Source organism: Panulirus ornatus, chromosome 63 (assembly GCF_036320965.1).
Source record: "Panulirus ornatus isolate Po-2019 chromosome 63, ASM3632096v1, whole genome shotgun sequence".
NCBI lineage: Eukaryota > Metazoa > Arthropoda > Malacostraca > Decapoda > Palinuridae > Panulirus > Panulirus ornatus.
Window position 1 is genome coordinate 24,415,659 of NC_092286.1, and position 27,910 is coordinate 24,443,568.

The window sequence follows — 27,910 nt, forward strand, 5'->3', positions numbered from 1 at the left end:
CAAAGCCTGGAAGAAACACCTGCGAAAATAATTTTACCTCTTTACTAAGAACATGATAGTGAGACTTAAGTTTACATTGTGTCTCTACTGATTAAATAACTCAGCTAAAGATAATTACATTTATTTCATAAATGCGAATATTGCAGGTAATTCATGCAAGACATGGTGGTAGGAGTAATTTTCCATGACGCATGCGCACATCATACGAGTTGCCATAATTCAAGTTACCGTTGTTATTTTACCTGTTTACCAGATACGTCACTAACTACATGTATGATACATTATACAGTGGAGACCAACTAACAGTATACCACTGGGAATATAGCAAATATAATGATAAACAAACCAAGTACAAGCAGGTACACTGCTACTTTACTGAACGCAGATAAGATAATGGATCAAGATGTAAACAAATAGAGGGAAGGAGGAAGGGGAGACTAACACAGATGGTCACATTAACCATACATCAAATATATCAATAATACATCAGTCATACTAATCATACTTCGAGTATATCAAACTATATATCAGACATATTGATTATACTTGAAGCATATCAATTATACATGATGAATATCAACTATTATACATTAGCTATATCACGTATACATCAGGTGTGCTAACTGTACTTTATGCATATGAATCATACTTTACGCATCTTAATTATACATCAGGCATACTAGTTATATTACAAACATACTGATTATACATCATGCATATTAATTATACATCAAGCATTTAGATTATACATCAAGCATTTAGATTATACATCAAGCATATTAATAATACATCAAGCAATTATACATCAAGCATATTAATCATACATCAAGTATATTAACCATACATCAAGCATATTAATCATACATCAAGTACATTAATCATACATCGAGCATATTAATCATAAATCAAGTATATTAATCATAAATCAAGTATATTAATCATAAATCAAGTATATTAATCATACATCAAGTACATTAATCATACATCAAGTACATTAATCATACATCAAGTATATTAATCATACATCAAGTACATTAATCATACATCAAGTACATTAATCATACATCAAGTACATTAATCATACATCAAGTGTATTAATCATACATCAAGTATATTAATCATACATCAAGTATATTAATAATACATCAAGTACATTAATCATACATCAAGTACATTAATCATACATCAAGTACATTAATCATACATCAAGTACATTAATCATACATCAAGTACATTAATCATACATCAAGTACATTAATCATACATCAAGTGTATTAATCATACATCAAGTACATTAATCATACATCAAGTACATTAATCATACATCAAGTATATTAATCATACATCAAGTGATCTCATCATTTTAGAATAAAAGATCCATTCATCTTAAAGATAAAATAGTATGAACACAAGACCTGTTATGGCGTAATGGAAATTGATGAACACTGCCGAACGTTCTGAAGAACAGGAACGAAGAAGAACGTTCTGAAGAACAGGAACGAAGAAGAACGTTCTGAAGAACAGGAACGAAGAACAGGAACGAAGAACAGGAACGAAGAACAGGAACGAAGAAGAACGTTCTGAAGAACAGGAACGAAGAACAGGAACGAAGAAGAACGTTCTGAAGAACAGGAACGAAGAACAGGAACGAAGAAGAACGTTCTGAAGAACAGGAACGAAGAACAGGAACGAAGAACAGGAACGAAGAAGAACGTTCTGAAGAACAGGAACGAAGAACAGGAACGAAGAACAGGAACGAAGAAGAACGTTCTGAAGAACAGGAACGAAGAACAGGAACGAAGAACAGGAACGAAGAAGAACGTTCTGAAGAACAGGAACGAAGAACGTTCTGAAGAACAGGAACGAAGAACAGGAACGAAGAACATTGCAGCACTGAAACTCTCACGCAAATCGACCCACTTTATTCATAGCGCTAAGTCCTGTGGACTAACTAGGGGAAGTATCTTCAGTGGTGAATTCGGCAGTGAGTTCTTCCGCAGTGGGGGACGAAGTGCCAGTGGTGGTAGTGGTGGAAGGAGCGCCAGTGGTGGTGGTGGTGGTAGTGGTGGAAGGAGCGCCAGTGGTGGTGGTGGTGGTAGTGGTGGAAGGATCGCCAGTGGTGGTGGTGGTAGTGGTGGAAGGAGCGCCAGTGGTGGTGGTGGTAGTGGTGGAAGGATCGCCAGTGGTGGTGGTAGTGGTGGAAGGATCGCCAGTGGTGGTGGTGGTAGTGGTAGTGGTGGAAGGATCGCCAGTGGTGGTGGTGGTAGTGGTGGAAGGATCGCCAGTGGTGGTGGTGGTAGTGGTGGAAGGATCGCCAGTGGTGGTGGTGGAAGGAGCGCCAGTGGTGGTGGTGGAAGGAGCGCCAGTGGTGGTGGTGGTGGTAGTAGCGCCAGTGGTGGCAGTGGTGTAGGTAGCTCCAGTGGTGGCAGTGGCACCACTGGTTACGTCGGTCGGGGCTGAAGTGGTAGTCAACTGCGCCTCGCACTTGGCCAGCTCGTCCTCCAGCTGGTGGATGCGCGACTCATCCCTGGCAACTGTGGACATACGAGACCAAAGTGAGCCAGAGACTCTCTCTCTCTCTCTCTCTCTCTCTCTCTCTCTCTCTCTCTCTCTCTACCCACACACACACACACACACACACACACACACACACAAGGGCAATGTTAAGACAGAAGGAAAAATGGTTCAGGGTAAAAGATGTGAAGGAAGGAAAGGACTTTCGAGATGTTGCGTGATGAAGATAAAAGCGGAACTTCAACTTCCTTCCATGTCTTCAGTCAGCCAACACCTGGCATGGCAACACAGAAACAACAGAAGAAGAAAAAAAAGAAATACTGTGTAGAAAATATCATGGAAAAAAGGGCAGAAGAAAATCCAAAAAAGAATTTCCACAATTTTATCAGGAATGAATTGCCACTTTAAGATAAGCTGGTCAGGGTAAGAGCAGAGAGAGAGAGAGAGAGAGAGAGAGAGAGAGAGAGAGAGAGAGAGAGAGAGAGAGAGAGAGACATGGTGGTTAGCATACGCCAAGACCTGAGTGAAAGATACAATTGTCTCCACAGTGGAAAAACACTAGAGCGTCCTCCCTAGTGAGATGGAGTGGAAATGTGGTGTTTGAAAAACATTTGAGTTATCTGGAGAAGACAGTAACAGATTATTTAACAAGACCTGTACAAAGAATGATGTAGTTTTAATGTAAATTCACCAAAGCCAGTCACTTTTCCACAACCTTACAGACCATACGAGCCACTGAGCCCTGTTCGCTGTCTCCTTTCTTATAGATGGGTACGACTCTTGTCCCTTTTCTTTTTTTCCAATTTCCTTGACACTCTGCTTCTCTCTACGTTATCTTAGACAGTATTTGAAGACTTCTATCTAGTATATTTGCTCACATCTTCAGCACAATTGTTGCAATATCATCAAGATAACATATGCTTTACATCGGACCAGACTTTTTATCATCATGGTAATGTATTTTGTGGATATCTCACAGTGTTTTCGAAGACCTCCTCTCCACTCCATCCCACTGGGGATGTCGTGTCTTCCACTGTGAAAACAAATTTGAATATGTATTCAGTTCCTTCTCTAGTCGTATGTCATCCTGTACAGTTCTACTTTTTATCTTCACAGAGAAGATAAAAAGGGGAAGAGTATGATGGATGGTCTTCGCGTAAACCTCTTGAGATGGCCTGTGTATCCTTCGAGTGTAGAGACCCAAGAACACCCCCAGTGTTCATGTACACAATCAAAACTGTTCTTCAAGTATGAGAAAGAAAACGTTATGTGGATGAAAGACGCCAAGACGACCATGGACTACACAAAACATTAACATGACACTCGAATGCAGAGCATCAACATGACACTCGAATGCAGAGCATCAACATGACACTCGAATGCAGAGCATCAACATGAAATTCGAATGCAGAGCATCAACATGAAATTCGAATGCAGAGCATCAACATGAAATTCGAATGCAGAGCATCAACATGACACTCGAATGCAGAGCATCAACATGACACTCGAATGCAGAGCATCAACATGACACTCGAATGCAGAGCATCAACATGACACTCGAATGCAGAGCATCAACATGAAATTCGAATGCAGAGCATCAACATGAAATTCGAATGCAGAGCATCAACATGAAACTCGAATGCAGAGCATCAACATGACACTCGAATGCAGAGCATCAACATGAAACTCGAATGCAGAGCATCAACATGACACTCGAATGCAGAGTGTTCTAGATAGACACCAGGTGTTCTAGATACACACCAGGTTTTCTAGATAGACATCAGGTGTTCCAGATAGACACCAGGTGCTCTAGATAGACACCAGGAGTTCTAGATAGACCCCAGGTGAGACAGAGAGACACAGACCCCAGGTGAGCCAGACAGACAGACATCAGGTGAGCCAGAGAGACAGACCCCAGGTGAGCCAGAGAGACAGACCCCAGGTGAGCCAGAGAGAGGCAGACCCAGGTGAGCCAGACAGACAGACCCCAGGTGAGCCAGAGAGACAGACCCCAGGTGAGCCAGAGACACAGACCCCAGGTGAGCCAGAGAGACAGACCCCCAGGTGAGCCAGAGAGACAGACCCCAGGTGAGCCAGAAAGACAGACCCCAGGTGAGCCAGACAGACAGACCCCAGGTGAGCCAGAGAGACAGACCCCAGGTGAGCCAGACAGACAGACCCCAGGTGAGCCAGAGAGACAGACCCCAGGTGAGCCAGACAGACAGACCCCAGGTGAGCCAGACAGACAGGCCCCAGGTGAGCCAGAGAGAGACAGGCCCCAGGTGAGCCAGAGAGACACAGACCCCAGGTGAGCCAGAGAGACACAGACCCCCAGGTGAGCCTAACAGACAGACCCCAGGTGAGCCAGACAGGCAGACCCCAGGTGAGCCAGAGAGACACAGACCCCAGGTGAGCCAGAGAGACACAGACCCCAGGTGAGCCAGAGAGACACAGACCCCAGGTGAGCCAGACAGACAGACCCCAGGTGAGCCAGACAGACAGACCCCAGGTGAGCCAGAAAGACAGACCCCAGGTGAGCCAGAGAGACACAGACCCCCAGGTGAGCCAGACAGACAGACCCCAGGTGAGCCAGAAAGACAGACCCCAGGTGAGCCAGACAGACAGACCCCAGGTGAGCCAGAGAGACAGACCCCAGGTGAGCCAGACAGACAGACCCCAGGTGAGCCAGACAGACAGACCCCAGGTGAGCCAGACAGACAGACCCCAGGTGAGCCAGACAGAAAGACCCCAGGTGAGCCAGAGAGACAGACCCCAGGTGAGCCAGACAGACAGACCCCAGGTGAGCCAGACAGAAAGACCCCAGGTGAGCCAGAGAGACAGACCCCAGGTGAGTCAGAGAGACACAGACCCCAGGTGAGCCAGAGAGACAGACCCCAGGTGAGCCAGAGAGACACAGACACCAGGTGAGCCAGAGAGACACAGACCCCCAGGTGAGCCAGAGTGACACAGACCCCAGGTGAGCCAGACAGACAGACCCCAGGTGAGCCAGACAGACAGACCCCAGGTGAGCCAGAGAGACAGACCCCAGGTGAGCCAGACAGACAGACCCCAGGTGAGCCAGACAGACAGACCCCAGGTGAGCCAGACAGACAGACCCCAGGTGAGCCAGAGAGACAGACCCCAGGTGAGCCAGACAGACAGACCCCAGGTGAGCCAGACAGAAAGACCCCAGGTGAGCCAGAGAGACAGACCCCAGGTGAGCCAGAGAGACAGACCCCAGGTGAGCCAGAGAGACACAGACCCCCAGGTGAGCCAGAGAGACACAGACCCAAGGTGAGCCAGAGAGACACAGACCCCAGGTGAGCCAGACAGACAGACCCCAGGTGAGCCAGAGAGACACAGACCCCAGGTGAGCCAGACAGACAGACCCCCAGGTGAGCCAGAGAGACACAGACCCCAGGTGAGCCAGAGAGACACAGACCCCCAGGTGAGCCAGACAGACAGACCCCAGGTGAGCCAGAGAGACAGACCCCAGGTGAGCCAGAGAGACAGACCCCAGGTGAGCCAGAGAGACAGACCCCCAGGTGAGCCAGAGAGACACAGACCCCCAGGTGAGCCAGAGAGACAGACCACAGGTTAGCCAGACAGACAGACCCCAGGTGAGCCAGAGAGACAGACCCCAGGTGAGCCAGAGAGACAGACCCCCCAGCTCCCGGGGTTGGTCCACTTACTGTCGCTATTCAGGACGACGACGCCGATGACGAGGCCCAGGAGCGTAATGGCGAGGACGACGACGACGACCAGCAGGAGGCGTTCCATCTGGGTCCGCGAACGCCAGAAGTTGACGAAGCTGCCGGACCTGTGGTGAATGGAGACAACCTCATTATTCTAGACAACTTGGGTCACTGAGATGTCAATATGACCTCCTCCCTCACCCATCCTGGCGAGGTAGCGCCAGGAACAGACGAAGAATGGCCACAGCCGCTCGTGTTCCATTCTTTAGCTGTCATGTGTAATGCACCGAAACCACAGCTCCCTATCTACAAACCTTCCCATGGTTTACCCAAGACACTTCAAGTGCCCTACTTCAATCCTATGACAGCACGTCGACCCCAGTATACCACATCGCTCCAATTCATTCTATCCCGTGCACGCCTTTCACCCTCCTGCATTTCCAGGCCGCGACAATTCTAAATATTTTTCACACCAACTTTCTACCTCTAATTTGGTCTCCCGTTTCTCGTTGTTCCCTCCACCTCTGTCACATATACCCTTTTAGTCAACCTCCCCTCACTCATCCTCTCCGTGTTTCCAAACCACTTCAGCACACACCTCTTCAGCTCGCTAAGAATAGCAATAATGATTCTCTTGAACGTTCCTCATTTTCCCTCTCATGAAAAAGCTACTGAGGTTATATACCCTGGATTCTCCCTGCCTTACGAAACCTGGAACTATGAACCTAGAACACCATTGACCCTTTTTATGCAAGGAGGAGGAGGAGGAGGAGGAATTCTTCAGCTCCCAGAGAGTCAGCCACGTCCGCCAGCCGAGACCAACACAGGTCAAGATGTGTGGTGATGTACGTATTGCGCTGGGTCAGTGTGAGAGAAGGGCAGTGGTTGGTGTCATAGTCCATGAGGGGTCGGTCATAGACCATGTATGTGTTCTGGGTGTTAACTTGTCCGTGGACTTCACGTTGGTCTGATGAATGTCACGAGATGACACTTAGTATATCTTGTGTCACAGTGAGTGGAAGTGACGAATTATTCAAGGTGACTGGAGGATACACAGTGCGCCTGCGTCTGTCTGGGTTAGAACGTGGCGATGGATTTTAGCGGAGATCCAGATATTCTGTCTTGTGAGAGCCAGGGTTCGACTTACGTGATGTATTGCTGAATATTTGTTATAGAATGCGTTGTACTAAGGTGCTATGACGTAAGTAAGGTACGGCATTCACCCTGTGGGTTTATTTATTGTGGGGTGGTGATGGTAGGTACTGGAGGGAGATATAGAAAGAGCTTCGCCCTTTTTTTTGGACTCCGGTGCAAAGTTTGAGAGTTCTGGAAGTGTGGTCTACTGTGAATGACACTCACCAACTTGGCGACCACCGGATGTGAAGTTGATCCACTTTCTTTTTGACATTTTATGGCTGGTGGTGTCCAATGCCTTCGTCTGTGAGGATATGTGAGGGGGACGGTGTCCAATGCCTTGTTGGTGCGTGTGGCCACCAGCAGTGTGCGGGAGAGAGGTGGGTGGGTGGGTTGGTGGGTTGAAGCCACCGAGAATATGTTGTGTGAGGTTTGTACGTGAAGAGGTAGCAGGGTACTTGAATCTGAGGCCGTGCAGGTGGGAAGTGTGTGTGTGTGTGTGTGTTGCTTCTGTTGTGAATTAGCCTTACGAGGAGTTTAGATATGGTAGACGTCAGTGATACAGGACAGTAGAATATAAGGGAGTGAGCGAGCTTGGCGGATGTCACGACGGCTATTATGGTGGCAAGTTTCGCACCTGGAGGGATTTTGTTGTGTATCTAAGACGGTTTAAAAAGAAGTGCCGATGAATACTTGGCTTGTCATTGGGATGAAGTGTTGTATGTTGTGGCCATGTTGTGGTGAATTAGCTAAGGCTTTAACTCTCTCCTGAGGTCTGGTGGGAGTAAGGCTAGGGAAAAAGATGGTGTTAGAATGATTTGGTGTATATCTCTCATGGCGGCCTTGCTCAAGCCTCAGGGTAGATACGTGGCGCTGACTTTTGAGCAACGTCTCTTGGTCATGTTTGTGTGTTGTGTAGGAGATGGCATGTTGTGGTGATGGGCTGGCACTGGTTCGTGGGGGGTGGAGGGGGGGCGAATGGTGCAAGACGTGTGAAGGACCCTCGTCTGGTGCAAGACGTGTGAAGAGTCCTCGTCTGGTGCAAGACGTGTGAAGAGTCCTCATCTGGTGCAAGACGTGTGAAGAGTCCTCGTCTGGTGCAAGACGTGTGAAGGACCCTCGTCTGGTGTAAGACGTGTGAAGGACCCTCGTCTGGTGCAAGACTTGTGAAGAGTCCTCGTCTGGTGCAAGACGTGTGAAGAGTCCTCGTCATTCGTCAGGGAGAAGTGAAGTGTGTTGTGTGGTTCATTACTGTTGACGTGGGGGACTTACTGGCTTGAGGTGGAGGGGAGGGTTGAGGTGGAGGGGAGGCTTGAGGTGGAGGGTAGGGTTGAGGTGGAGGGGAGGGTTGAGGTGGAGGGGAGGGTTGAGGTGGAGGGGAGGGTTGAGGTGGAGGGGAGGGTTGAGGTGGAGGGGAGGGTTGAGGTGGAGGGGAGGGTTGAGGTGGAGGGGAGGGTTGAGGTGGAGGGGAGGGTTGAGGTGGAGGGGAGGGTTGAGGTGGAGGGTAGGGTTGAGGTGGAGGGTAGGGTTGAGGTGGAGGGGAGGGTTGAGGTGGAGGGGAGGGTTGAGGTGGAGGGGAGGGTTGAGGTGGAGGGGAGGGTTGAGGTGGAGGGGAGGGTTGAGGTGGAGGGGAGGGTTGAGGTGGAGGGGAGGGTTGAGGTGGAGGGGAGGGTTGAGGTGGAGGGGAGGGTTGAGGTGGAGGGGAGGGTTGAGGTGGAGGGTAGGGTTGAGGTGGAGGGGAGGGTTGAGGTGGAGGGGAGGGTTGAGGTGGAGGGGAGGGTTGAGGTGGAGGGGAGGGTTGAGGTGGAGGGGAGGGTTGAAGTGGAGGGGAGGGTTGAGGTGGAGGGGAAAGTTGTTTTCGTCCCAGTTGCTGGATGTGTGAGGGTGTCGCTCAGAGTTCGTGGTGAGTTGTGGTAAGTTGTGGTGAGTTGTGGTGAGTTGTGATGAGTTGTGGTGAGTTGTGGTGAGTTGTGGTGAGTTGTGGTGAGTTATGATGAGTTATGATGAGTTGTGGTGAGTTGTGGTGAGTTGTGGTGAGTTGTGGTGAGTTGTGATGAGTTGTGGTGAGTTGTGGTGAGTTATGATGAGTTATGATGAGTTGTGGTGAGTTGTGGTGAGTTGTGGTGAGTTGTGGTGAGTTGTGGTGAGTTATGATGAGTTGTGGTGAGTTGTGGTGAGTTATGATGAGTTATGATGAGTTGTGGTGAGTTGTGGTGAGTTGTGGTGACCTACAAGCCTTCGTCACCTTCTGTATGGAGGTCTCTCGTCTCCATCACTCCCTCTTCCTCTCCCTCCCTCTTCCATCACTCCCTCTTCCTGTCCCTCCCTCTTCCATCACTCCCTCTTCCTCTCCCTCCCTCTTCCATCACTCCCTCCCATCGCACACCCATCCCACAACATCTCCATTGTTCGCCTTGTGTTTTCCCCCCTTTTCACCCTATCCCGACCCCTTCATCTCCCCCTACTCTATCACTTGCCCCTTCCAGTCCTCTGCCCCCACACCCTGCCCCCACACCCTGCCCCTCACACCCTGCCCCACACCCTGCCCCCACACCCTGGCCTTACCTGCTGTCCCCACACCTTGCCCCTCACACCCTGCCCCCACACCCTGCCCCCCACACCCTGGCCCAACACCCTACCCTCACACCCTGCCCCAACACCCTGCTCCCACACCCTGCCCCCCACACCCTGCCCCCACACCCTGGCCTTACCTCCTGCCACCCAGAAGGTCGGTACTGTCGCTCATCTCCAAAGACATCATCGCCTAAAGGACCGACTCGTTCCTTAACTTGCAACACTGACTTGACCAAGAGGACCGACTCGTTCCTTAACTTGCAACACTGACTTCATCCACTTACGGTTCACTTTAAACTTTCAGTCACTTTCCTCTGCCACTTTCCGGTCACTTTCCTCTGCCACTTTTCAGTGACCTTCCTCTGCCACTTTTTTCTCACTTTCCTCTGCCACTTTCAGTGACTTTCCTCTGCCACTTTCCAGTGACTTTCGTCTGCCACTTTCCAGTCACTTTCCTCTGCCACTTTCCAGTCACTTTCCTCTGCCACTTTCCAGTCACTTTCCTCTGCCACTTTCCAGTCACTTTCCTCTGCCACTTTCCAGTCACTTTCCTCTGCCACTTTCCAGTCACTTTCCTCTGCCACTTTTCAGTCACTTTCCTCTGCCACTTTTCAGTCACTTTCCTCTGCCACTTTTCAGTCACTTTCCTCTGCCACTTTTCAGTCACTTTCCTCTGCCACTTTTCAATCACTTTCCTCTGCCACTTCTTTTCAGTCACTTTCCTTTGCCACTTTTCACTCACTTTCCTCTGCCACTTTTTTCAGTGACTTTCCTCTGCCACTTCTTTTCAGTCACTTTCCTCTGCCACTTCTTTTCAGTCACTTTCCTCTGCCACTTTCCTCTGTCACTTTCCTCTGCCACTTCTTTTCTGTCACCTTTTCTTTTCACCTTCAGTCACTTGCTTTTCCATCCACCGCCTCAGGGTCACTTTCCTTTTCTCCCAGCCAGTCACTTTCCTCGAGGTCACAGAGCTGGGCTGATCATATCACACGTGTTCCCCCCCCACCCACCCCGTGGCTGTACTCCTTGCCATCCACCGTGTTGATGCCACCTGGTCACTTGTGTATCCCTCGACCTCGCGCCCTTAGCAAAGGCCTTCTTGGGCCTTGGCTGTGACCCGTCTCTCTGGGTTTCCTTCCCCTCACACGAATTGTGACCTGGAAGTAAACACAAACTCACTACATGACAGAATATGAGTCTACTTTCCTCCTCACGTCATGAGGTGGAGTGTGAGTGGAACACGAAGGGGGACGAGCGTTGACACAGGCACACACACACACAGAACACACACAGTAAACTGACCAGGGTGAGACCAGGGCCTCTGGATCTTAGCCCATCACTGTCTAGTTACTTGTAACTCACTGGCTGGTAAGAATCAGTTTAATAATAATAACAGTTTAATAACAACATTATTCGTAGAAGCCCCATGGTGGCTGTCGAGCCCCTGACGTGATAATGGAAGAGCCGAGAGTGTGTGTGTGTGTGTGTGTGTGTGTGTGTGTGTGTGTGTGAGTGTGTGTGTGTGTGTGTGTGTGTGTGAATCAAAGGAATTCAAACACGTATAGACCACTGGGACCTTTCGATGCTGTTTGTGTAGTACAACAGGTAATTCAGAATATATATAGGGGAGAAAGAATACTTCCCACGTATTCCCTGCGTGTCGTAGAAGGCGACTAAAAGGGGAGGGAGCGGGGGGCTGGAAATCCTCCCATCTTGTTTTTTTTTTCAATTTTCCAAAAGAAGGAACAGAGAAGGGGGCCAGGTGAGGATATTCCCTCAGAGGCCCAGTCCTCTGTTCTTAACGCTACCTTGCTAATGCGGAAAATGGCGAATAGTTTGAAAGAAAGAAAGATATATATATATCACTGTGACTATAGGGGAGCAAATAATGTATGTCGTGGACTTGAAGCGAAATATCAATCAAGTCTATTCTGCATCGTATCCACAGTTCTGCTTTCAACTACTCTAATTGGTACATCATTGTTAACATAACCATCCTGTTGAAGAAAAAGTACTTTGCCTCGTTCGGTATCCATCACTACGAGTAAAACCAGACGAATCAAGTTTTAAGTAACTTGATAGATCAAGATGATCAAAGGCCTTTGATCATTTCGAATACTTGTATTAGACCACTTCTTAACCTTCTCTTTACTAGGCTTAATTAGATTCAAGTCGTTTTCATCTCATCCCTTTGGATTCGTTTTTCAATCCGGGAATCATCTTAGTTCGACACTGTATTCTCCCCATTCTGTCTACGTCTTATTTTAGGTCGGATGACCAAAACGGAACACAATGTCAAGGTGTGGACGAACCAATGAACTGTAAAGTGTAAGAATTATTTCCTTAGACTGAAACATTCGAAGGTCCTATCTAAGAATCCAAGAATTTTGTTCACTTTTCATTGCTTCTGTGTAATGCTTACTTGGTTTTAGGTCACCAGAGATGATCAAACCCAAGTCTTTTTTCCTCATTTAACGTTTTCAGTTGAACAAATTCACACTGTAGCTTGCCTTTCCGTTTTGATTACAGTTATCGAAAATGAAATTCATTTACCACACATAAGCCCAGTTCATCGGTTTGTCTATGTGAGTTATGTGTTATCAGCGAATTTTGATATATCACAATGCAGCCCATTATCAATATCATTAATATACATGAGAAACATATGCGGCCCTAAGACTGATCCTTGTGGCACTCCACTTCTCACGTCTAACCATTCTGAGGCTAGACCATTATTCTATGTTTACGGCCAGTCAACCAATTTCCTATCCAATGAAGTACAACTTCGTCAATGCCATGTGATTTGATTTTTGCTTGTATAACCTTTGACCTTATCGAAGACTTTTTGAAAATCTAAATAACAAAAACTGCTTCACTTTCGTCATACATGTTGATTATATCATAAAGAAAATCAAGCAGATTTGTTTGACACAAACGATTTCGTCGAAAACCATAAGAATCGTTTATTAAGTGGTAGTTCTCTGTATGGTTTACAATTCCATCTCGAATGATGGTCTCCATATGTTTTCCAACTACAGACGTTAAGCTAATAGGACGATCATTTCCGGACAGTGACTTATTACACTTACTGAATATCGGTGTTACATTGGCAAACTTCATCTGGAATTTTCCCCTTAACAAGTGACTTATTGAAAAGGGCAGCAGTCAAGAAGTTAACTAACTCATTCGTCGCCTCTCTTAGCAATGAAACGGGATCCGGGGGACATGGGTTGTGTCTTCGATCGTAAATACAGATGCCAAAATGTCATTTGATACTTTTGCCATGGCTTCGTTATCTGGAAGTAAGTCATCGTTTTCTATAACTAGTGGGCCTATTGACAGAGTGTTGACTCCCTGACTTCTAACATAACTATACAATTCCTAAGTGTTTCTTTTGGTAATATCAGCAATGTACACTTCATATTGACGTTTACTTTCTCTTACTTTACAGAGATCTTATACCTTACTCCGTCATGTGGGTTACTGGATTCCCTGAGTTTCCCATGAGCTACATTCTTAGACAATAGACGTTGTTTTATTTCATCGTTCCACCACCTTGGTTTCGTTTTAGAAAGAGACCGTTTACTACGTACTGGCACGTATGTTCCCTCTACTGCTCTGAAAGTTTTTCTGAAGCTTTTCCAAACAACGTTCACGACATTTTCATAAGCCACATCACCCCATGTGTGTCTGTCAAGAGCAATGCGGTGATCATGAAAATATGTACGTTTAAAATCGAGTATTTTCTCGCGCTTCTCATGTTGACCAACATTACACGCACAGTTGAAAGTGGCTTGAAAAATAATTTGTCGGTGATCACTTGTATTAAAATCCTCATTCTTAGTAATACATTCTCCTCGCGAGTAAGATTCTCGGCTAATTGGATCAAGTCACCATCAAGCAAATTTAGGTAGAGTCCACGCCCGAAGCTGCTGGAAAGGCATTCGCCCCAATTAAGATACCGACATGTTATAATCTCCCACTATGATAGTATCTGGTCGATTGGAAATTTCTGTTGACTTATAAAATCTTTTGTCTACCTCTAGTGTGTGTGTGTGTGTGTGTGTGTGTGTGTGTGTTGATTATACACTAGTCTCACTGTTATCTTCTTTCGTAGTTTATCTTTAATTTCTACAAACATGAAGTCTACATTCCCAACGTCTACAACAGTTTATACCACGGGATTGGAATGAGCTTTAACGAAGAGCATGACACCACCTCCTACTGTGTCTGTCGTGTCCGTATTCAACAGAAGTGAACCCTGAAACTGAGCACTGGTCCAGGAAATCTCTACTGCTGGTATCGAACCAAGATTCGTCGGGTATCATATCATAATCTCTTCCTAACGCCGTCGCCACCAACTCTTGAGAGTTTCCCTTGTATACCTCAAGCGTTAACATCAAGAGTCTTTCTAGACGGCATTAAGACCTATTTGGAGAGGTGCTTCAGAGGGGACGAGGGGGTCAGGTCTGCTCCAACACGGGCTGCGTGTTTCGACCAGAACTCACGCGTAGACTCAGTTAAGGAGACCATTCAAACGCACACCTCTCACTTCACTCAGGTGTAGCCCTTCTTTCATTATCACACTAGACAACATGTACAAATGCTGCCACTAGCTTATGAACTCAACTCCTTCCTGTAAACAGAGGTTCACTAATCTATTATTCAGACTAACTTGTCTTCATAAAGATGGCGTTCCTGGCGCCGGTCTGGGTGGAACTCCTGATATCATAATAGTCTTAGTTTTATCTCAGAAGCGTCGAATATGCCTACGACATTTCTCTAACAGCTCCTCCGATCTTTCCTTTAGTACATCGTTCGTATCTACATGACAGATAACGAGTGTATTATCGTTGGTGCCACCACAAACCTCGTCTACAGTGAACCATCATCTACCTTGGCACTTGGGATAGAAAAACGCTTGTGGCATGAAGGGTTCCTGGCACAGACTTCCTCCAGTTGTCCACGGATCAGGGAGTTGCCGACGAGCCTTACTTCGTGTTCGTTGTCCTCGACATCACCTTAAGCCTTGAAACCTTTCTTTCTTTCTTTTTCGTCAAAGGTAAACAAGTCTGGGGTCTCACACCTCGTCCCACGACCTGAAGGGGTCGGCTTTCTCTGGTGAGAGAAGTAGATTCCTGTGTGGCGCGTCAACACCCACAGCGCTGCTGTGATGACTCACTGATTCTCTCAGTCAGCTGGGTTCGACACCTTCCTACAGGACGTCTTCATTGTGTGTTAGAACAGTTATCAGTAGCTCCTGCCAGCCTTCCCCCCCAAGGGTCCGTCTGTCCACGCAAAACTAAACACATCGCAAAATCATTATCCAAGTGGACGCCAAACTTCCCGCTCCACATAGAACACCGCTGACCTGCTGGTACGATGGACGAGTAAAGAGAAATTGTATATGACCGAAAATCAGGCGTAGTAAAACACATGGAAATTCAGGAACCCGGGATTCCTCTACAGTATTCGTCTGAACAGCTCGTCAAAAACAATTCAAAATGAGTTCGTGGAGTGCACAAACCATATCATCTGTATCATATCGGGGCCTTATCTTATCATAATTCAAAGCAGCTTTCGCCTCCCACACCTGTCCCACATCAGTTACTGTCAACACATACAAAGTCTGTTCAATGCCACCCAAGACACAGGACTTAAAATTACTGTTTCTCTGGACTGCTTCTCACTCTGAGCTGGACACAAAATGTACTTACGTTGATGCTATTTCACAATGGCTTCGCGCGCATGACGGGGGAGGGGGTTGTTATTTCATGTGTGCGAGGTAGCGCTAGGAAAAGACAACAAAGGCCACATTCGTTCACACTCAGTTTCTAGCGGTCATGTAATAATGCGCCGAAACCACAGCTCCCTTTTCACATCCAGGCCCCACAGAACTTTACATGGTTTACCCCAGACGCTTCACATGCCCTGGTTCAATCCACTGACAGCACGTCAACCCCGGTATACCACATCGTTCCAATTCGCTCTATTCCTTGCACGCCTTTCACCCTCTTGCATGCTCAGGCCCCAATCACTCAAAATCTTTTTCACTCCATCTTTCCACCTCCAATTTGGTCTCCTACTTCTCCTCGTCCCCTCCACCTCTGACACATATATCCTCTTGGTCAATCTGTCCTCACTCATTCTCTCCATGTGACCAAACCATTTCAAAACACCCTCTTCTGCTCTCTCAACCACACTCTTTTTCTTACCACATATCTCACTTACCCTATTATTACTTACTCGATCAAACCATCTCACACCACATATTGTCCTCAAACATCTAATTTCCAGCACATCCACCCTCCTCTGCACAACTCTATCTATAGCCCACGCGTCGCAACCATATAACATTGTTGGAACCACTATTCCTTCAAACATACCCATTTTTGCTTTCCAAGATAACGTTCTCGACTTCCACACATTCTTCAACGCTCCCAGAACTTTCACCCCGTCCCCCACCAAATGATTCACTTCCGCTTCCATGGTTCCATCCGCTGCCAGATCCACTCCCAGATATCTAAAACACTTCACTTCCTACAGTTTTTCTCCATTCAAACTTACCTCCTAATTGACTTATCCCTCAACCCTATTGTACCTAATAACCCTACTCTCATTCACATTTACTCTCAGCTTTCTTCTTTCACACACTTTACCAAACTCAGTCACCAGCTTCTGCAGTTTCTCACATGAATCAGCCACCAGCGCTGTATCATCAGCGAACAACAACTGACACTTCCCAAACTCTCTCATCCACAACAGACTGCATACTTGCCCCTCTTTCCAAAACTCTTGCATTCACCTCCCTAACAACCCCATCCATAAACAAATTAAACAACCATGGAGACATCACACACCCCTGCCGCAAACCTACATTCACTGAGAACCAATCACTTTCCTCTCTTCCTACACGTACACATGCCTTACATCCTCGATAAAAACTTTTCACTGCTTCTAAAAACTTGCCTCCCACACCATATATTCTTAATACCTTCCACAGAGCATCTCTGTCAACTCTATCATATGCCTTCTCCAGATCCATAGATGCTACATAAAAATCCATTAGCTTTTCTAAGTATTTCTCACATACATTTTTCAAAGCAAACACCTGATCCACACATCCTCTACCACTTCTGAAACCACGCTGCTCTTCCCCAATCTGATGCTCTGCACATGCCTTCATCCTCTCAATCAATACCCTCCCATACTATTTCCCAGGAACACTCAACAAACTTTATTTTATTTTTTTTTATTATACTTTGTCGCTGTCTCCCGCGTTTGCGAGGTAGCGCAAGGAAACAGACGAAAGAAATGGCCCAACCCCCCCCACCCATACACATGTATATACATACGTCCACACACGCAAATATACATACCTACACAGCTTTCCATGGTTCACCCCAGACGCCTCACATGCCTTGATTCAATCCACTGACAGCACGTCAACCCCGGTATACCACATCGCTCCAATTCACTCTATTCCTTGCCCTCCTTTCACCCTCCTGCATGTTCAGGCCCCGATCACACAAAATCTTTTTCACTCCATCTTTCCACCTCCAATTTGGTCTCCCTCTTCTCCTCGTTCCCTCCACCTCCGACACATATATCCTCTTGGTCAATCTTTCCTCACTCATCCTCTCCATGTGCCCAAACCACTTCAAAACACCCTCTTCTGCTCTCTCAACCACGCTCTTTTTATTTCCACACATCTCTCTTACCCTCACGTTACTCACTCGATCAAACCACCTCACACCACACATTGTCCTCAAACATCTCATTTCCAGCACATCCATCCTCCTGCGCACAACTCTATCCATAGCCCACGCCTCGCAACCATACAACATTGTTGGAACCACTATTCCTTCAAACATACCCATTTTTGCTTTCCGAGATAATGTTCTCGACTTCCACACATTCTACAAGGCCCCCAGAATTTTCGCCCCCTCCCCCACCCTATGATCCACTTCCGCTTCCATCCGCTGCCAGATCCACTCCCAGATATCTAAAACACTTCACTTCCTCCAGTTTTTCTCCATTCAAACTCACCTCCCAATTGACTTGACCTTCAACCCTACTGTACCTGTAATTTGAGCACTCACTTTTATCCCCTTTGCCTTAGTACAATGGCACTATGCAAGTATTCCGCCAATCCTCAGGCACCTCACCATGAGTCATACATACATTAAATAACCTTACCAACCAGTCAACAACACAGTCACCCCCTTTTTTAATAAATTCCACAGCAATACCATCCAAACCCGCTGCCTTGCCGGCTTTCATCTTCCGCAAAGCTTTTACTACCTCTTCTCTGTTTACCAAATCATTCTCCCTAACCCTCTCACTTTGCACACCACCTCGACCAAAACACTCTATATCTGCCACTCTATCATCAAACACATTCAACAAACCTCCAAAATACTCACTCCATCTCCTTCTCAAATCACCACTACTTGTTATCACCTCCCCACTAGCCCCCTTCACTGAAGTTCCCATTTGTTCCCTTGTCTTATGCACTTTATATACCTCCTTCCAAAACATCGTTTTATTCTCCCTAAAATTTAATGATACTCTCTCACCCCAATTCTCGTTTGCCCTCTTTTTCACCTCTTGCACCTTTCAAGACCTCCTGCCTCTTTATTTTATACATCTCCCACTCATTTGCATTATTTCCCTGCAAAAATCGTCCAAATCCCTCTCTCTTCTCTTTCACTAATAATCTTACTTCTTCATCCCACCACTCACTACCCTTTCTAATCTGCCCTCTTCCCATGCTTCTCATGCCACAAGCATCTTTTGCTCAAGCCATCATTGCTTCCCTAAATACATCCCATTCCTCCCCCACTCCCCTTACCTCCTTTGTTCTCACCTTTTTCCATTCTGTACTCAGTCTCTCCTGGTACTTCCTCACACAAGTCTCCTTCCCAAGCTCACTTACTCTCACCACTCTCTTCATCCCAACATTTTCTCTTCTTTTCTGAAAACCTCTACAAATCTTCACCTTCGCCTCCACAAGATAATAATCAGACGTCCCTCCAGTTGCACCTATCAGCACATTAACATCCAAAAGTCTCTCTTTCGCGCGCCTATCAATTAACACTAATCCAATAACGCTCTCTGGCCATCTTTCCTACTTACATACGTATACTTATGTTTATCTCTCTTTTTAAACCAGGTATTCCTAATCACCAGTCCTTTTTCAGCACATAAATCTGCAAGCTCTTCATCATTTCCATTTACAACACTGATCACCCCATGTACACCAATCATTCCCTCAACTGCCACATTACTCACCTTTGCATTCAAATCGCCCATCGCTATAACCCGGTCTCGTGCATCAAAACTACTAACACACTGATTCAGCTGCTCCCAAAACACTTGCCTCTCATGATCTTCCTTCTCATGCCCAGGTGCATATGCACCAATAATCACCCATCTCTCTCCATCCACTTTCAGTTTCACCCATATCAATCTAGGGTTTACTTTCTTACACTATCACCACTCCTGTTTCAGGAATAGTGCTACTCCTTCCCTTGCTCTTGTCCTCTCACAAACCCCTGACTTTACTCCCAAGCCATTCCCAAACCACTCTTCCCCTTTACCCTTGAGCTTCGTTTCACTCAGAGCCAAAACACCCAGGCTACTTTCCTCAAACATACTACCTATCTCTCCTTTTTTCTCATCGTGGTTACATCCACACACATTTAGACACCCCAATCTGAGCCTTCGAGGAGGATGAGCACTCCCCGCGTGACTCCTCCTTCTGTTTCCCTTTTTAGAAAGTTAAAATACAAGGAGGGGAGGGTTTTCAGCCCCCGCTCCTGTCCCTTTTAGTCGCCTCTTACGACATATGAGGAACGCGTGAGAAGTATTGTTTCTACCCTATCCCCAGGGATATATAAATATATATATATATATATATATATATATATATATATATATATATATATATATATACACACACACACCATAGATTAAGCCAGACACGTATTTACTGACCAACCCTCCCTGGAAGTGAATGAACAGCTGGGTTGACCAACGGCCACAACCAGGACCCAGACCTCAGCGCTCGCTCCCGTGGAAGCCGTGAACACGTCACATACGACACCCTCGTACGGGACCAGCACACATCTTCAGCTTGTGACAGTGACGTGTTCGACCGTGAGTGTCTGAAGTGACCACCAGTAGATCTTACCTCTTCTTTCTCGAGTTCCCTGGAGACTTCACTCCGACACTTTCCGGAACTCCTGTCCGTCCCCCGTCACTCACCGATACAACCCAGCGACTGGACGCAAGTACCACAAAGTCCACAAACATAATTATCTTCAGTTCCGTTTTCTAAACGAACCCGCTCGTCAGCCGTCTCGAAGCACAACCGGAGCTTCACTGTCTCGCAAAGCGTTGTTTCAATCTATTGAAATGACTTGCATACCCTTTTCCTTTGTTTAACATTCGTTTTGCACTATATACATACTAATCTCCCTTGTATTTATGCCACAAGAATGACTCACTAAATTGTGTAAGTAGGAAAATGACTTTTCATAGATGATAATATACACATATTGAACACAAATCGATCCAAGTCACAGCCATCACAACAATGCGGAGTCAGACGTCATCAGCGTTTCAAAACAGTGCTACCCCGAGCAGCGTCAGTCAATTTGTAAACATTGTTTACCAACTCGCTTATTTGTCTGCTGTAAATCAAGACTGAGATGAAATGTAATCATAATAATATACCTTGCCTTTGAGTGTGCCATTAAAACAACAACGTATTTATATATATATATATATATATATATATATATATATATATATATACACGAATAAAGTGCATATGAAGGCGCACCTTCATAGAACATACAAACCTCCAACAGCCAGGATCGAACCCGGGACCCCTGTGTAAGAGGCAGGCATGCTAACAACTAGGCTATGGGACTGTAGCCTAACGGTTAGCATGCCTGCCTCTTACACAGGGGTCCCGGGTTCGATCCTGGCTGTTGGAGGTTTGAATGTTATATATATATATATATATATATATATATATATATATATATATATATATATATATATATATACTTTAGCCTAAGCCAGGTACCCATTTCACCGATCATCCCCTTCGGAAGGATGAACAGTTGGGTTAACTGTGTGTAGTGGCTGCCACGACCAGGATTCGAACTCATGTGGACTCGACCCCTTGGATACACCAGGAAGGTCCATAAGGTCGGGATGTCCTGATGTTTAGTGTGAACACTGACTGTCTTCTGACCATAGGAAGATAAATAACCCACAGCTTGGAAGACAGCCTACGTCACTCCACTCCCCAGGTCCACCAACCATGAGTCTCACAGCAGCTCACCACCTGATGCGCTCATTCAAACAGACCCTCAGCAATTTGGAAACATGAGATTAGGTATTCATCCACCACTCACTAGTCTTGTCGACTTCCAAGGCTTCATTTACAGCAACTTTGAGAAGCGCAAGACCTCGGAGACACTCGCCTTCACAGTCTTCACCAAGTTTAGTTGACTGGGTCAGCCATAACACCATTAGAAAGACTACGAAGGAATGTCTCATCTCGTGGCTGGCGGACTTCGTCACCGGGCGACACCAAACTGTCCACTTTAGGGAGAGCCATATCGACCTCTCTACCCACTTTAGGAGAGCCATATCGACCCCTCTACCCACTTTAGGAGAGCCATATCGACCCCTCTACCCACTTTAGGGAGAGCCATATCGACCTCTCTACCCACTTTAGGGAGAGCCATATCGACCTCTCTACCCACTTTAGGGGAGCCATATCGACCCCTCTACCCACTTTAGGGGAGCCATATCGACCCCTCTACCCACTTTAGGGAGAGCCATATCGACCCCTCTACCCACTTTAGGGAGAGCCATATCGACCCCTCTACCCACTTTAGGGAGAGCCATATCGACCCCTCTACCCACTTTAGGGGAGCCATATCGACCCCTCTACCCACTTTAGGGGAGCCATATCGACCCCTCTACCCACTTTAGGGAGAGCCATATCGACCTCTCTACCCACTTTAGGGAGAGCCATATCGACCTCTCTACCCACTTTAGGGGAGCCATATCGACCCCTCTACCCACTTTAGGGAGAGCCATATCGACCTCTCTACCCACTTTAGGGAGAGCCATATCGACCTCTCTACCCACTTTAGGAGAGCCATATCGACCTCTCTACCCCTAACGTGTGGTGTACCACAGGGCACGAAGACGGGGCCGCTCTGCCTCCTCATCGTTATCAATAAAGGTTTGAGGGACACAAAACCACCACAATAAGTACGTGGATGAATCTACGTTCGATCTCAGGAACCGACTTCAGTGCCCTTCTTCAGCACTTTATCAACAACCTTTCAGAAGTGGACTACAGCCAACAAAGCCACCATCAACTCTACCAAGACTGTGTTGATGCGCCACAACCTGGACGCAGACAACATTCCTGACGCAGACAACGTTCCTGACGCAGACAACATTCCTGACGCAGACAACATTCCTGGACGCAGACAACATTCCTGACGCAGACAACATTCCTGGACGCAGACAACATTCCTGGACGCAGACAACATTCCTGACGCAGACAACATTCCTGGACGCAGACAACATTCCTGACGCAGACAACATTCCTGGACGCAGACAACATTCCTGACGCAGACAACACTCCTGGACGCAGACAACATTCCTGACGCAGACAACATTCCTGGACGCAGACAACATTCCTGACGCAGACAACATTCCTGACGCAGACAACATTCCTGACGTTCTCCGTGTAGTCAGGCACTTCAAACGTCACTACAGACGACAGCTTAAGCTGGAATCCATGTCAGCTTAATCTTCCTCGTACCGTTCTGTTCTTTCTTCGCCGAGTGAAATGATCGTACGTCTCACCAGTTGAGCTCAGGAATGCCTGTGCCATATTCACTCTATCTAAGCTCACCTACGCCTCCCCAAGCCTGGTCCTTCCCACTAACAGCTGTACAGAGGAACCAGCTGGAAATAGTACAGAAAAAGGGCATACGGAATCATCCTGGGTCCTTCTTACACCAGCTACCAAGAGGTCTTCATCTTGCTGAACCTGTCCACCTTCTCCGATCAACACCAGCACCTCGCACAGACCTCCTCCATCCCGACACCCTCACCACGGACCATTGTTCGTCATCAAAGACCATACAGACATGAACAGTCTATACCTACCATTGTGAACGTCATAGACATTGCATGAAGAAATGCATCGCTACTCAAGTAAACAGCTCATCTCTGTGAGGGTATGTGGTATGTCGACTGCTGCAGTACCGTATTCATCACTTAATGTTCAATCAAATGTATAAGCCATGCTATTTAATCTGTAAACATTCCTGTATTATATGTGCCACCCTGGTGTACATAACCCTTGTGCTTTTCCAAAGTCTGATAATAACAAGCCCTACCTTGATCTTAAGCTCTTGTGTGATTAGATAACTAGTAACTTTCATGATCGCCCAGTTCTGTAATATCTGTAATACCTCAACTCTGTATTTTGAGCCGAATGTCTGTTTGTACCCAATCAACCGTTATTCATTTATTTTCTTCATACATATCAGCCATTTCCCATGTTAGTGAGACAGCATTAAGAACAGAGGACTGAGCATAAGAGGGAATAGCCTCACTTGGCCTCCTTCTCTGTTCTTTCTTTTGGATAAGTAAAAACTTAAGGGGAGGATTTCCAGACCCCCGCCCCTAATCCTTTTAGTCGCCTTCTACGACACGCATGGAATACGTGGGAAGTACTGTTTCTCCCCTATCCCCAAGCGGCGAGTTTAGATGGTATTGTAGTGGAATTTATTAAGAAGGGGGTGACTGTATTGTTGACTGGTTGGTAAGGTTATTTAATGTATGTATGACTCATGGTGAGGTGCCTGAGGATTGGCGGAATGCGTGCATAGTGCCATTGTATAAAGGCAAAGGGGATAAGAGTGAGTGCTCAAATTACAGAGGTATAAGTTTGTTGAGTATTCCTGGTAAATTATATGGGAGGATATTGATTGAGAGGGTGAAGGCATGTACAGAGCATCAGATTGGGGAAGAGCAGTGTGGTTTCAGAAGTGGTAGAGGATGTGTGGATCAGGTGTTTGCTTTGAAGAATGTATGTGAGAAATACTTAGAAAAGCAAATGGATTTGTATGTAGCATTTATGGATCTAGAGAAGGCATATGATACAGTTGATAGAGATGCTCTGTGGAAGGTATTAAGAATATATGGTGTGGGAGGCAAGTTGTTAGAAGCAGTGAAAAGTTTTTATCGAGGATGTAAGGCATGTGTACGTGTAGGAAGAGAGGAAAGTGATTGGTTCCCAGTGAATGTCGGTTAGCGGCAGGGGTGTGTGATGTCTCCATGGTTGTTTAATTTGTTTATAGATGGGGTTGTTAGGGAGGTGAATGCAAGAGTTTTGGAGAGAGGGTTAAGTATGCAGTCTGTTGTAGATAAGAGGGCCTGGGAAGTGAGTCAGTTGTTGTTCGCTGATGATAGAGCGCTGGTGGCTGATTTAGGTGAGAAACTGCATAAGTTGGTGACTGAGTTTGGTAAAGTGTGTGAAAGAAGAATGTTGAGAGTAAATGTGAATAAGGGTTGAGGGACAAGTTAATTGGGAGGTAATTTTGAATGAAAACTGGAGGAAGTAAAGTGTTTTAGATATCTGGGAGTGGATCTGGCAGCGGATGGAACCATGGAGGCGGAAGTGGATCATAGGGTGGGGAAGGGGGCGAAAATCCTGGGAGCCTTGAAGAATGTGTGGAAGTCGAGAACATTATCTCGGAAAGCAAAAATGGGTATGTTTGAAGGAATAGTGGTTCCAACAATGTTATATGGTTGCGAGGCGTGGGCTATAGATAAAGGTGTGCGGAGGAGGGTGGATGTGCTGGAAATGATATGTTTGAGGACAATTTGTGGTGTGAGGTGGTTTGATCGAGTAAGTAATGAAAGGGTAAGAGAGATGTGTGGTAATAAAAAGAGTGTGGTTGAGAGAGCAGAAGAAGGTGTATTGAAATGGTTTAGACAAATGCAGAGAATGTATGAGGAAAAATTGACAAAGGGGATATATGTGTCAGATGTGGAGGGAAAAAGCGGGAGACCAAATTGGAGGTGGAAGGATGGAGTGAAAAAGATTTTGAGTAATCGGGGCATGAACATACAGGAGGGTGAAAGGTGTGCAAGGAATAGAGTGAATTGGAACGATGTGGTATACCGGGGTCGACGAGCTGTCAGTGGATTGAACTATGCCATGTGAAGCGTCTGGTGTAAACCATGGAAAGGTCTGTGGGACCTGGATGTGGGAAGGGAGCTGTGGTTTCGGTGCATTATACATGACAGCTAGAGACTGAGTGTGAACGAATGTGGTCTTTGTTGTCTTTTCCTAGCGCTATCTCGCTGGAGGGGGAGGATGCTATTTTATGAGTGGCGGAGTGTCCATGAGAATGGATGAAGGCACCAAGTATGGATATGTACATGTGTATATATGTATATATCTGTGGATGTATATGTATGTATACGTTGTAATGTATATGTATGTACATGTGCGTGTATGGCCGTTTCTGTATGTACATGTGTCTGGATTGGGCCATTCCTCTATTGTATCCTTGCGCTACCTCGCTGACGCGGGAGTCAGCGATTAAGTAATATATATATATATATATATATATATATATATATATATATATATATATATATATATATATATATATATATGTGTGTGTGTGTGTGTGTGTGTGTGTGTGTGTGTGTGTGTGTGTCCTAAGCCAGGGTTTCACTACACTGAGAAGGAAAGATGAATAGCTTGTTGACTGTGGACGGACAACGGTGACCAGGATTCGAACCTATATACAAGCAACGTTAACCAAACAGACTCCTGACTCTTTAGAAACAACCAAAATACATATGTCATTCTAGATTGCCTTGCTACAGTGCAGCAATATGTGGATTTACGTCCATCATTTCCATTATCCAAAATTGTGTTTTTAATTAGTTCATTGCGTTAGTAAACCATAGTACACCTTTATGAACCTACGAAATTATATATGTATATATATATATATATATATATATATATATATATATATATATATATATATATATGTATATTGCTTATAATTCCAAAATCATATGTAGATTTAGACATGAACATAAAGCATATACTGACTATACACCAAACATTATATTTTCCCTGAAAAAAAAATTGTGTAACACGACAATCTAGCGTCTTCCTAATGGTCACTGGAAAAGAAACATAGTTGACATGTATACAGCCTTTGGACATCGTTTTCAAATAACAATACACATAATTTCTTGTGTGAACTAGAATGTTAACGAGCAAAATTGCAGACACTATGAGTGTGAATGTCACAGAAACTGTCAATAAATTCGTCTATTGTATCTTTTATCGAATACAACGGCCATAACAGGTGTCTTTAAGTAACTAATACCCGTTAGTCTATAGATATAATTCTCCCTGATGACAAGATCCTGTGTTCGTTAACTAACAACTAACGAATCGTTAACTAACAACTAACGAATCGTTAACTAACAATTAACGAATGGTTGTGTGCAAACGAAGCCATCGCTCGTTTGATCCTGACACCTTCCTTGTTCAAGTGGGCCAGGTAGTTACGTATATGTCATTTGAATCCACGGTCCCTAATGTATAAAAGGCCATTTGCTCTACTAATATATTTTTGAAACGCTTAATAAGACCTGCAGCGTCTACAGAATAACTTAAGTGAAAAGGGATAGAATAACTGAAGATTAAAACCGTGAAAACTGGGGTAATAAACCAAGATAACAAATGCCAAGAGAATGAGTCACAAGACACCATTTTTAGTTCATTTATCGAACCTGATAAGAGTAATTTATCAATTATACGGGAAGTTTTTCGTCCACGAAATATAGTGTCAGTCTGAGCCAGATAACTATGTTCAAATGCTTAATGTTAGTCCTAAATTCCAATTCCTTAACGATGAGTTCGTGTAGTTAGACTGACCATTTTATCTTTATCCAACGCCATAACTTTGACAAAGACCATATATGCAACATTGCTGTGTGATCGTACAATTACGTTGAACAATGGATGAAATTGTTCTGAAATTTTCGATTCTTGTTGAAAACTTGATGTGGTTGGCTTTTCTGACCTTGGTAGTTGGTATGTTTAAAGGCTGTTGACCTAATTTCATTTCTGACAAGTGCCCTACATATAGGGAGTATGTGAATGGTCTTAGAATCTACGTTGAACATCTGAAGCAATTTCTTTTTTTTTTCGACTAGCCATTACCTAAATGATGCTGACCTAATTACCGACTCTAACAGGCCTAAATCCAAAATAAATAACCAATTTTGTACATATTTGTTACACTGTATTAAGCTTGTCAATCTTAAGTTATCAGTGTCACACATTATAAGCCCCTCACACAATACTGGTTTGGGTGAAATTACACAATATTAATTTCATGTACCACAATAATGTGGCATACCACATCTCCATTGACGAGCAATTAGACCCTGTTACATTTTCTAGTTCTGCTGTAAGATCATTATGTTTTCACGTCTATTTCTGCTAATTTCTATCACATTGATAATTAGTACACATAACACTCACCGATCCATCCTACAGACTCAAGTCCATACTGTACTGGAGTCATTTGCAGCAGATGTGTAATTACTTCCCCAATACACTAAATACTTGAAGGTGTCCAGCTGACCGATAAGAAAATCACAATTCCATGCTGTGGTGAAGGAGTTCTTTGTAACGCTATCCACTCTTTCCTGTGCCACACACAATGCCGAGACGTGACAGACTATCTATTCTCCACTGGCTACAAGACTGTAAACATCTGTGCCATGGAGTGATAAGGCTGATACACGTTATCAGTAAATTATGGTCGTGTGGTAAGGTAGCGTTTATTGCTGAATGGTGTGGAAATACTAATATTCAATATTTATATCTATTT

General features: G+C 45.5%; 1 protein-coding gene across 5 annotated transcripts; it reads right to left on the bottom strand.

Annotated features, from left to right (window-relative positions):
• Nucleotides 1-28: 28 nt before the first annotated feature.
• LOC139746000 (uncharacterized) lies at nucleotides 29-27,783 on the bottom strand. 5 transcript variants are annotated; one of them, XM_071656788.1, is made up of 5 exons: nucleotides 27,559-27,780; nucleotides 10,055-11,074; nucleotides 6,207-6,334; nucleotides 2,386-2,534; nucleotides 29-2,175 (listed from the first exon to the last, which is right to left on the bottom strand). In XM_071656788.1, the coding sequence occupies exons 2-5, from the start codon at nucleotides 10,102-10,104 to the stop codon at nucleotides 1,948-1,950; spliced, it is 555 nt and encodes a 184-aa protein (XP_071512889.1). In that variant the 5' UTR covers nucleotides 10,105-11,074; nucleotides 27,559-27,780; the 3' UTR covers nucleotides 29-1,947. The 5 variants fall into 5 exon arrangements, with proteins under 5 accessions (XP_071512889.1, XP_071512888.1, XP_071512884.1 ...); XM_071656787.1 differs by having other exon boundaries at nucleotides 29-2,534; nucleotides 27,559-27,783; XM_071656783.1 differs by lacking the exon at nucleotides 27,559-27,780 and adding an exon at nucleotides 20,113-20,259 and having other exon boundaries at nucleotides 29-2,534.
• Nucleotides 27,784-27,910: the final 127 nt, after the last annotated feature.

Coding starts and splice junctions, on each gene's coding strand:
- LOC139746000 (XM_071656787.1), bottom strand. CDS start 10,104: ATGATGTCTTTGGAGATGAGCGACAGTACCGACCTTCTGGGTGGCAGG. Junction 6,335..10,054: donor GACCTTCTGGGTGGCAGGAG/GTAAGGCCAGGG, acceptor CATTCACCACAG/GTCCGGCAGCTTCGTCAACT. Junction 2,535..6,206: donor CGTCGTCCTGAATAGCGACA/GTAAGTGGACCA, acceptor GTATGTCCACAG/TTGCCAGGGATGAGTCGCGC.